An 11748-nucleotide genomic window follows, 5' to 3' on the forward strand; every position below is an offset into this window, starting at 1 on the left:
CCTGTGTTGCTCCAGAACACCTGGAAGCTTTAGTGATCCTGGAGACTTTGACCTTTTAATTAAGGTTAGCGCTAACGCTAGCACTGCCAGAAACTCACAATTATAGCTTTATTATAAATAAACATCACTTAGATATTATGTGTGTGGAACGGCTTATTAAAATTATATTATATGTTAGATTATCAAAGGTTTACTCAACACGCTAGCAAGAAGTTCTTCTGGCGACTAGCAGCACACAAGCCGCCAGTTGTCGTCTTGAAACTCGTATAGCAGGAATAATGTTAAAGTTCCCGTAACCACTTTAATCACAGGACTGTCATTTAAAGCGATACTCCAAGGTTAGAGTAACAGCACAGATGTGCAGCTTTACTGTTAAAATGTGAATACTGTCTGCAACCTGAAAATGAATCAATAAAAAATAACCGTTTCTGTCTGTACTCTTCATTTTTCAGGTTGAAGGACACAGATGAAGTACGTGAACAAACATTCAGGACTGAAAACTGGAAAACAAAACAAGCAAATATTCCACTGAGTGTGTGTGTGTGTGTGTGTGTGTGTGTGTGTGGTTGTGAAAATCACCAGTGACTTCAACAAGATCCACGTATAAATAATCAGAGCCCTTAAAAGTAGTTTGAGTCTCACCGTAGTGTGTAAATGTAGTCGGTACATGAATGCTAAAAGGCAGTGCATGTGACAGCCGCTCACTGGCTCAATTCTGTGTTATCCGAATGCCTAAGAATACATTCATCCATCATAAACCCAAGCCCAATTCCCAACAAACTTAATATAGATATTCCTGACTGTACATCACATAACGAAGCTTCATGACTATACTGCAGGGATGGGCAACTCCGGTCCTCGAGGGCCACTGTCCTGCAGAGTTTAGCTCCAACCCTGACAAAAATTGTTTTTTAGTAATCCTGAAAACATTGATTAGCTTGTTCCGGTGTGTTTAATTAGGGTTGGAGGTAAACTCTGCAGGACAGTGGTACTGCTATCACTTTATATAAAAACAGCATATACGAAGAAAAGATAAGATAAAATCAGTTCACAACCACAAATACTCATTGACCTGCACTAGCGAGAAATCAGATGAAATGGAGAAGGAGAAGATGTGAGACATTATGAAAGACTTGCACTGAGAAACTAGACATTTTACTATATTTTCTATGCACAACATTTGTTTTAGATATGAAGAATAAACAATTCTGATTTTTTTTTCTCTAGAAAACTTGGCAAATGGAGATTTGCGAGTAAAAAATGTGATAAAATACTAAATATATAGACTATAATCTAAAACGCAATGACATTATAAAGACGTTTTTGGTTTATGTCATCAGTAGTAGAATACATAAAATCACAGAAAACTAAAAAATAATTTTAAAAAGTTCATACACATATATTGAGATTTATTTTCAATAAGAATAATTCCTTTGAGTCTGTGTCCACGATACATACACTTTCAATACAAAAATATACAAAACAATGTACATGTTTCATTTCAGAAGGTTTGTCATGTGATCAAAAACAGTCCCAGAGTCCTGTCTTTCAGCTCATTGGAGGAAATCGGTCGATCAGCACGAGTCTCGACAGGCCACGCCCTCTTCATGACATCACATCTTCTGTGAGCCAATCATGACTCTGGAGACGAAGTTGACGATGGCGCTGGCGGGCTGCTCAGGGTCGTGCTCCGCGAACAGGTGACACACGTTCTCCATGCCACTGCCCGCTTTACGCGCCACGAACCCAAACACCCTGCCGGGAGGGAAGAGCTGTTACTGCTGTCAACATGATGAATGAGAACTGACCCAGTCTGGGTTACACACAGTCATACTCACTTCGCTGAGCTGCAGCCGTCTCGTCTCCACCTGTGAATGAACACGGAGAAACAGTGAAAATGCCCATAGAAACTCAAGATCACTGGAAATGGTGTGATGGAGCAGAATGGACTCACTTCCGGTCCTGAGGGTCCAGAGCACAGAATATGACAGTGCCGACAGCATAGTGTCTTCTGAAGAACAGTCTAGAAGGACAACAGCTTTCATCAGCTCCATGACATTATTCACAAGCGAATCACAGCGGCTTCTGGAACTACGCATCTCAATGTTTGTTTTTGGTGACAGTAGCCACGTTTCCATTAACCTTCAAATAACGCAAATTGAAATTTCAAATTGAAAATACGCCCAATGGAAACACGTCAATTCAGACAAAATTCCCATATTTCTCAAAAAAAAAAAATTTTACGCTCGCATGAGGTGGTTTTTCAGGCAATTCGAAAAAGGAATATTTCGCAAAACTGCAATGGAAACAGATTTTGTGCATTTACAGTCACCTTACGAAGATGGAGGGGTGTGTTTGGACAGAATACAAGACTAAGTTCTTCATTAAACTCATATAAGACAATGGTATTACGGGAATAATGGATTCTAAACAAAGAAATGCCATAATTGATCAAGACCTTGAAGCAGAAATGAGGGAGAAACACCCAGAAACTCCTCATATGTGCCAATCACAAGCATAAGGGTCTTTCATGTCCATTAATGCTTGATAACACACATACATCTTCCATTAATAATAATGGCCAGTGCGTTGACTGAGATATACATAAACCCACCAACATCCGTTGCCATGTTTGGAATGATTATCGCGAGAGGAAAAAATTAAGTTTTAGCCGCATAACATCGGTTAATGGAAACGCCCTCATTTCGCAATAGTTTTTTATCGACATTTAGAAAATATCAGAAAAGTTTAGCACAGATGTGTAATGGAAACGCGGCTAGTGTTATGATACTGTACTGCTCAACGCTGTGCTGAAGATCAGAGGGTGACACACGAGCGCTTTATGCCACAGTGATTGACACCCTTCCATCAAGACCATGTTAAATGATTGCATCTAACAGAATAATGTTTTTACATTATAAGACATGAATCAAATATTTGACATGAAACAGCAACAAGAACTTGTTTATTTACATGTCCTTGTCAAACTGGAATCTCCCCACTTTACTTTGAGCTGTTTTCACACTCCTCTTAAACCATGAAACACAAATGCACAACTACACAAACCATCAATTAAGAAATAGATCACTAAGGTCATGGGTTCGTTTCCCAGGGAATGCATGGATTGGAAGAAAGTATATAGTCAAACCAAAAATTAATCAGACACCAGATATAAATTTTGATATTTTTACTAGTGGGTGCAGGACACTATATACTACATATTGAAGCCAAAACTACTTCATACAGCGACTACCAGTAAAAGTTGGGACCACATATTACTCCGACACTTTGAGCTGATCATGATTTGCTGAAGTGTTTTTTCTTTAATAACTAATGCACCTTTTTACACCACAGACTGAACAACATGAAGCATTGCTTGGTAACTGGTTGAGCTAAACTGGTATTATCTAATTATGTAGTTAAATTTAACTTAGCTTACAGATATTCAACATAATTCATGTGTGAGACAGTCTAACAGAAAGACGGACAAAACCAGTGAAATATCAACTGATTTAATAACTATTGTCATATTTTATTACCATTTTCTAAACTACAGTGAATAAACTGTGATAATGTGAGAAATGTTGAAGGCGTCTGAATACGTTTTGGTTTGACTGCAGCTCGAATGCAAGTCTCTGAATAAAATGCACGAATGCAAGGTAATGTTTGATGTAAGGTAAGGTAAGAGTGAGTTACTTTCTCCGGTTGTCGGTGAGTGTGATTCCCTGCGAGGACACTTTAAAGTGCACTACAGTGGAGGACGAGAGCGAGTGCGAGTTCAGGATCTCACTGGTGGCCTTCTGCACCGCCTGATAACCCGTCAGAGACTCCATCTCCACCGAGCCCAGAAACCACACGTTACAGGCTGGAGAACACACAGCACACAAACAATCAGGCGACAGAGAGACTTCAGCAGTCATCTGTCCGACTGAGGAGTCGGTCACTGATCCATGTGGTTATCGCTCAGTTATTGTCCTGAATATTGTTTGCGGATGTGTTTTGGACTCACCTGCTCCTTGTTTCAAGAGTTCAGCTGCAGAATTGGTAATGGACTGTGAAGATGCACTAACAGCGTCCTCTAGAGGATCTGAAGAGAAACAACACTCATGTGATCAAACATCCATTACTCAAGAGCAGTGATGGGTGCTTTGCGAAACTCTGAAACCTTCGTTTGAAACCAGTAATTCAGAGCGTGTATCAAACTGTCAAAGTCATGTGATTTCAGTAAACGAGGCTTGGTTCGCCACTAAGGGGCGATGATCTCTGTGAACCAATGAACCAGTGTCAATATGTGATTTTTACCTGATCTTGGATAATTTTGTTCCCCTATGTAGACAGAGTTGTAGTTATTAGTCTCTTATTGGGCGGATTAATCAAGTTCTCCACAAAACAAACAAAAGAATCCCTACAATTTAATAAAAGAACATTATACTATATAGACACTTTATATTTTATGGTATAAGATGATTTTGTTAATTGCATTTAATAGATTACAGTCAACTAAATAATTTCCAGTGGTTTGTAAGAGGTGTTAAACGTGTTTTTTAGCTTTTGAGTTTTTGCTGCATTTACACTGTTCTGACCAGCAGAGGTCACCAGCCTGTGCAGTTTCAATCCTTCAAAACTGTGAATTGCTTTGTGAAACGATTGGTTCAATTGATTTAATATTTTGAAAGCTTTGACTCTTTGGAGCCCCAAACACCTCTGACATATACAGAATATCCATGCCTGGCCACTCCCCGGACATACGGGTGTAAAAGGAGGCCAGCCTGCATCACACATTAAGCTTTGTTCTGTGGAACCAAAGCATTGCGTCTCATCTGCAAAAGAGAAGTGACTTTCCATTCACCTCTTTCCATTCATACCTCAGGTATGAAGCCTTGCCAGTGAATTGGGGGTTACACTGGGAAAATTTCCACCGGGTGAATCCTCCTGTTCCTCAGCAAGTTTGAGGCGCCAGGTCGAGTTTCTGGATGAGTTAGGCGCCTTTATTTCTCATTCGGGGCTCGTGAGGAAGATGTCAAGCACAGCATCGGAGGGGGGGCTGGCCTGGGCTTCTGGAGGAATTGTTCGAGGCTCCATTCCAAGGTGTAAGTTTACCTCGTCTCTCACTGATGGCCATCCTGCAAGTATTAGGGCTGTACTCAAACAAAGAAAATCTTGGTCGACTGAAGTCCTGAAATTTTCGACTGAAATTTACGTTAGAAAAAAAAACGTTACATTAATTAGCTGCGCACTGTGCGCAGTACTTGGTAGCCTTGTTGTCCGCCTAAATGGATTATAAATAAACATAAACTAGTAGGCTATTTGCAGTATATTAAATCATTTTTGACCTAATTATTTTGCACTGAAATGAGTCTGACACACGAGTCTGTCGGCTCTGACAGCGTTGCATCACCTGCACCTGCGCAATATCATAGCCTATAATTTCCGAAAATAGTACTATGTTGTCAACTAGTGATATCACAAGAACTGTTGAGGAATATGCAACATAATTTAGACAATTCTTTTTGTCATATGTAATAATGATAAGTTATAACTGTCATTCAGTTCATCATTTCAGCCGCTGTGTGCATGTCCTCGCACAGCTCAGCTTCGCGGCTGAGACACGAATAGACTATTAACTTAAAGCTTTTACTCTTAATAAACACAAAAGGCTCGTCCACTTTAATAAAAAAAAGAATATTTATTAAACAAACCAGATCAAGAGCAGAAACGAAATAAAGTGCATAACTGATACGCCAATTCCGATATGTTCGTAATAGTCTACTCAAAACAGACAGGGCAACCTAACGCAGACAAGTTAGCTTACCGCTTTTAGGTTATATGTCATGTTTGTCGTCGAGCTGTGGAAGGCAAACTGTTGCTTGTGAACTTTGCATTCGACCTTTTTCCCGTTATCAATTTTAACAAAATGCTGCCACACTGTCGATGTCTTTGTTGTTGACATGTTAGAAGAAGACTGACTATTAAACGCTCTCACAATTAAATAAATAATATTCAGCATCAAACCTTCTATAACCTACTTATCTGTCTCTCTTCTCCAGTGGGTTGGGCTAATCCAAAAAAAGTGAAAACAAGGGGGTGTTCTGAAGACAGACTGTTACCTGTGAAACAGGGGTACTCTGAAAACACCCCCATTAGCAGTCAATGCTTTCCCCCTGATGAAATGAGCGCGGGCAAAGCTGATGAAATGAACGCGCAAAATATCAACCAATCAGAATTTTAGTCGAACCAGAACGTATCCACCAATTAATTGACTAATCGACTGGGACATTACAGCCCTAGCAAGTATATCAGGCCGAAGCATTGAGGTAGTTACAAGGGTAGTCCTGATCCATAGGTAATGCAGGAACTGTACTCAGCGACAGTCTACGGGCTAGGAAGATCATGGCGCAGACACTGGGTCAGGTGATGTGCACACACTTCTGGTCCAGGAGAGACACCTATAGCTGAACCTTGTGGAGCACTTGTGAACCTTGTGTGCACTTTCTCTACACCCCCATGGCCTAAGGTGGCTTATTCGGCGACACTGTCGGGGACTACCTCAGCAGTTCTCAACAGTAAAAAAAGCAGACGGAGGCTATTAAGCTCATCTTGGCTTGTTGGTACAGGTCTATCTCTAGACCCCTGAGAGCCCGAGCCCAAACACTGGCTGCTCATTGCTGAGGGTGGCCCCGGTGAAGGCTAAAGCAGCCTGAACCATCAGCCAGACTTCAAAGGTCCACTCACTCGTCAGCAGGCCCCCAGGAGCCCTCGCAAGGCTTCAAAGCGGTCCTGGGACTGGTGACCCAGGGAAGGAAAAGAGGCCGCTGACCTGCCCATCCTAGGACTGGATACGGCCCCACTCCCAAAGGAGGGACAGTAGGAGTTTTGTTTTCATTTCCTTTTTGTTTCGCCGACTACACTTTAATGGTCAGCAAAAGTGCAGTTTCCTCTTTCTGTGGGTCACACTCAAACACTGGATGCTTGTGGCCATCAGAAGGCGGGCTTATGCCTCCCGAGGGGGGTGACTCGCCTGGGCTTACGCCCTCTAGTATCCCCCCACATTGGTTTTGGCGAACGGGTCTTCATTAGCAGACGTCTGTAGAGCTGTGGGCTGGGCCACACCCAACACCCTCGAGAGATTCTATAATCTCCGCAGGGAACCAGTTTTGTCTCGAGTCTTGGGGGAAACTCGTACAACTGGTCAGGTGTAATGCTTGCGTGGGTGCGCTCACCCTCTCTGAAGTGGTAACTTGCTCCTTTTCGTCCCAGAGAGTTCCCCAGGTTTGGCCATTTTTTCTACCTACTTGCACTCATCGGTAGTGAGTTCAGTGGAGGAATTCACTTACAGGCCTTTACTTATTGTATGGCTCTTTTAGATGAGCCATTGCAATCTGGCTAATTGCTCCATATCTAGTGATTACATAACAGTGATCTCATATTTCCATAGGTTTTCCTGTCTGTGAACCATGTGTCTTCCCCTGGACGGAGCTCCGCTGTCAATTGCTGTGGCCGATAGCCGGTCCCTGATCAGGTGGAGTCCAGCACAGGGACTCTTCCCATTAGGTGAGTCCATAGGATGAATTTCCACATCTCCGTAGTCTTCCTTTCTCACTGAGGAGAACACTTCCTCAACGTAAACAAACCAGGTGTACTCAGCTGTAAAAAATAAAATCCCAAACCTGAATGTGTGGTGCACGCTGGCCTCCTTTTATATCCTTGTGTCCGGGGAGTGGCCAGGCATGCAAATTCCACATGCCAACTTCTTTGGCCTTTTCTGAATTTCGGCAGAGATGTTTGGGGCTCTCAAGAGTGGTCAAGAGCTCTAAGTTTTTAAATTTAGTTAAAGTTTAATAACATATAAATAAAGTTGTCCTGCTGTACCTCTGTCAGGTATGATGAGTTGGCATGGAAGAGCCAGAGGAGTGATGGAGTGCTGACAGACCAGAGCCGTCAGACTGCCTGAAGAGTAGCACACACACACACACACACACAGCTGAGCAGTACTCGTGTATATATATGAATATGACCATCTATGGCAGGTTTGGTAGACTCACCGAAGTAGGGTTCATCGGGGCATCCCTTGAGCCGAACGCCCCTCGGGGTGCACTCGATGAGGAAGTGCCGCACCAGCTCGCTGGACGGGTCGACTCCTGAAACATCACACACATCAGTGTGACCCCACAGCAGCTCTGACCTCAGCTTTCAGAACGCCATAAGAGTTACAGTGTTCATTTAATTGCAGTTAACATGCAATTATGTGTTTAAAACATTACATTCAGTTTATACTACTGTATATTCTTTAAATGTAGAATATTTCCATACTAAATACTCTTTAAAAGTATGGTAAAGTGCAGTTTTTTACAAGGGAAAGGCTGGTGTATCTGTGTGTATATATGTGTGTGTGTGTGTGTGTGTGTTTGTGTGTGTGATTAAGATGTGTAAAGTGTTTATCTGATACAGTAGTGGCCAAAAGTGATGTCGGGCCGAAGAATATTGACATCTTCACCATTTAATCAAATATTATAATTTTTTAGATTTTGTAAGCACATTGCATAGTTGTGCTTGGAGTCAATTGTTTTATTTGTGATAATGTAATGAAACTTGCCAAATTGTGCGACACATTTTTGGGCCAGAAATTATGAACGTGCAAAACAAGAGCGAACCAACAAAACAGTAATAACTGATTATGTTGCAGTCAATATTTTTCTCCTGCCAGTTTTTTTTTCTATGATTTTTTTGCATAGGAAAATAAAAACTGTAGCTGTAGTTTGCGATTTTTGCTAAATTTGTCAGATAAGTACCTTAACTGAATTTAGAGTTTTGTTCTTCCCTCATATTTAAATATTTAAAACATGTTAAGTATTCTCCTCATATTTGGATGGTTTAATTAAAGTTGTAGGGTCTTTAAAAACAAACATCCCCTCCGGAAATCACTTTTGGCCTCTGCTGTATATTACACTTTAACTGTTGTATATTATGGAAACAGCACACATCAATCACGACTAGCAGATTGATATGTTCAGCATGAGCAGGCAAAGATGCGCGAGGAAACGCTGGGTCTCTCTGGAGGAGTGTGTGTGTGTGATATGTTTCTCTGCTCACCTCTCTTGCCCTGCTGCAGTGCCGATGGGGGCGCTGTGGACACTTTCATGGCCAGCCCGTACGCGCCGCGGAACGAGTGACTGTCCCGAACGATGAAGGAGCCGGGCTCTGTGTCCTTCAGCAACGCTATAGCTGTCAATCACAAGCCAGAGGTCAGATGAGAGTCAGAAACACAAGCCAGAGGTCACGGGGTTCACTCGTACCTTGGTCCCGTGCGATGTCTGGCTTGTACCAGTATTTGGAGGTGTCCTGGACGAAGTTCACAGTCAGCTGCTTGCTGGAGAGCACCTCTGCAGCGTCAGCTCGGGGGTCAGGAGCACTCGGGGACGAGCCGGTCGGCAGCTCCGGCAGCACGCTGGGAAACGGGATACTGAGTGAGCTCCCGCTGTGAGGACTGGAGAAGCCGCTGGGAGATGTAGAGGCTGACCCCTGCGAGGTCTCTCCGTCGAACCCCACGAGGTGTTGAGGCGGCGGCTGGCAGTCGAGTCCCTCCAGCGCCGGGCCCAGGCTGAGCATCTGCTGGAAGGCTTTGGCTCTCGGCCCGCTGAGAGGAGAGCTGTGGGCGTTGGGCGCAGGGTGGGAGTGTGGAGACGGGACAGAAGACACCGGGGCGAAGCTCACGGAGTCCGAGGGGTGAGCAGAGATGGACTGTGGAGACCTGATCAACCACAACACACACTATTGTTAAATATAAGACAAGCACTGCTGGGGCTATTCTGTTACCTCATCTACGTTTTCACTATTAAAGGGGACATATCGTGAAAATCTGACTTTTTCCATGTTTATGTGCTATAATCGGGAACCCGGTGCTTCTAACAACCCAGAAAACAAAAAAAAGTGAAACCCAGTAACTTTGTTTCGGTGAGCCTTTCTCTGCAAGTATGTCTAAAAATAAGCCGATCAGTTTTCGCACTCCTTCTGACATAAGAAGAGGATCTTATCATAATATTACCGGCTCTTAATCTGCACGTTTACACACACAGGCCTGACATCTGGTTTCTCGAGCGCCAACAGTGACCAGTTCTAAGGCACCGGCAGAAGATCCAGCAAAGCCTGAAACTGTTCTGTCGTTGAGCACAGACGAGCACTGAACACTATTGACCAGAACATGTCACCGCTGTCTTATAAACACCTCAGGAACTGTGGACACTTGTGTAGAAGTTCAACATGATGATGAGATGATCAGTGTAACTCCACAACAACTACATAAATGTCTCCACTAACATTCAGAAACTCTTCCTGAGTCTCTCCGTAAGGCTGCACTCGCTACTGGTTATTCTGGGATTCTGGATGAGTGAGATTGGCCTGTTTTGTTATTGCCGGAGTTTCTGAAGCTTGTGTAAAGACTCCGCCCTCTTCTGAACAGAGGCGGAGCAAAAGCTCATTTGCATTTAAAAGGCCAAATTTGACAAGCTATAATAAATGATCAGGGGGTCTTGTGAAAAGTGGCATAACATGTCACCTTTAATTAATCACTCAGAGCTGCAATCTGCTCTTCAGGCTGTAAAAGCTTGATTAAATTCATGAAATTATTATGATGGCTCAATTAAAACCATAAGTGATTTTAATAGAATTCACCAAAAAAAAAAACACACTATAAAAATATTAAAGTGCCGCTATTATGCCATTTTAAATTTTCCTAATGTTGTTTTGGAGTCTCCTACAACAGGTCTTCATGCATCAAAGGTCTAAAAAAACCTTTTCTCATAATATACATTTCCACATCACCATTATTTTCAATGATTCTCAAACGACTCATCAGATGAATCAATCTCTCTAAATCACTCCTCTACACGAGCTACTCTGCTCTGATTGGTCAGATGGCTCAGTCTGTTGTGATTGGTCTACTCTGCTCTGATTGGTCAGATGGCTCAGTCTATTGTGATTGGTCTACTCTGCTCTGATTGGCCAGACAGCTCAATCTGTTGTGATTGGTCTACTCTGCTCTGATTGGTCAGATGGCTCAGTCTGTTGTGATTGGTCTACTCTGCTCTGATTGGCCAGACAGCTCAATCTGTTGTGATTGGTCTACTCTGCTCTGATTGGTCAGATGGCTCAGTCTGTTGTGATTGGTCTACTCTGCTCTGATTGGCCAGACAGCTCAATCTGTTGTGATTGGTCTACTCTGCTCTGATTGGTCAGATGGCTCAGTCTGTTGTGATTGGTCTACCGCGTACAGCGCATGTGTCGAAAACAAAAACGCCCATTGCCAAAACAACGTCAGCTGTCCTGAGACTTCCTACACCGTAAACATGAAGACACACACTGCTTGAGTTAGCTTTTTCTTTAGACAAACACAATAAACAGACAGAGGATTTACAGCGTGTGAGTGATGATGATGACTGTACCTGTAGCTGTCTGAGAAGGACATGATGTCCCCGATGGAAGGCTGGACGTGCACTCTGTGCTGTAAAGCTTCATCTGACGCTGTGTGTCCCATAAACCCTGCAGTCTCTCTCGTGTCTGAAAGAAAATGTGCACTGCTTACATTAATATAAAACAATGAAATGTGAAGCGTGTCAATAGTGGAATCACAGCTGTACACGCAGCATCTGTGTGACACTGCATCTGTCACTCCATGCACACATTCGAGTTCTGTTCGAGTGCCATCATCAACCCAACCAATCTGTTCAATCCATCAACCCGGAGCCATCTGTT

At 42.9% G+C, this 11748-nt stretch overlaps 1 protein-coding gene across 2 annotated transcripts in view; it reads right to left on the minus strand.

Moving 5' to 3' along the window:
• Nucleotides 1-1388: 1388 nt before the first annotated feature.
• The window catches only part of tns3 (tensin 3), a 70879-nt gene continuing 60519 nt past the window's right edge, over nucleotides 1389-11748 (minus strand). For both annotated transcript variants that reach the window (XM_077217289.1, XM_077217290.1), the window contains exons 18-27: nucleotides 11439-11553; nucleotides 9294-9748; nucleotides 9091-9222; nucleotides 8043-8138; nucleotides 7870-7947; nucleotides 4010-4087; nucleotides 3697-3865; nucleotides 1955-2023; nucleotides 1839-1868; nucleotides 1389-1755 (exon numbers count right to left, since the gene is read on the minus strand). In XM_077217289.1, coding sequence (XP_077073404.1) covers nucleotides 1614-1755; nucleotides 1839-1868; nucleotides 1955-2023; nucleotides 3697-3865; nucleotides 4010-4087; nucleotides 7870-7947; nucleotides 8043-8138; nucleotides 9091-9222; nucleotides 9294-9748; nucleotides 11439-11553 — 1364 coding nt within the window. In that variant the 3' untranslated portion in view covers nucleotides 1389-1613. The remainder of the gene's footprint in view (nucleotides 1756-1838; nucleotides 1869-1954; nucleotides 2024-3696; nucleotides 3866-4009; nucleotides 4088-7869; nucleotides 7948-8042; nucleotides 8139-9090; nucleotides 9223-9293; nucleotides 9749-11438; nucleotides 11554-11748) is intronic.

This window comes from Siphateles boraxobius, unplaced genomic scaffold, assembly GCF_051911475.1.
Source record: "Siphateles boraxobius isolate OS27281-9 unplaced genomic scaffold, OSU_SipBor_1 72, whole genome shotgun sequence".
Lineage (NCBI taxonomy): Eukaryota > Metazoa > Chordata > Actinopteri > Cypriniformes > Leuciscidae > Siphateles > Siphateles boraxobius.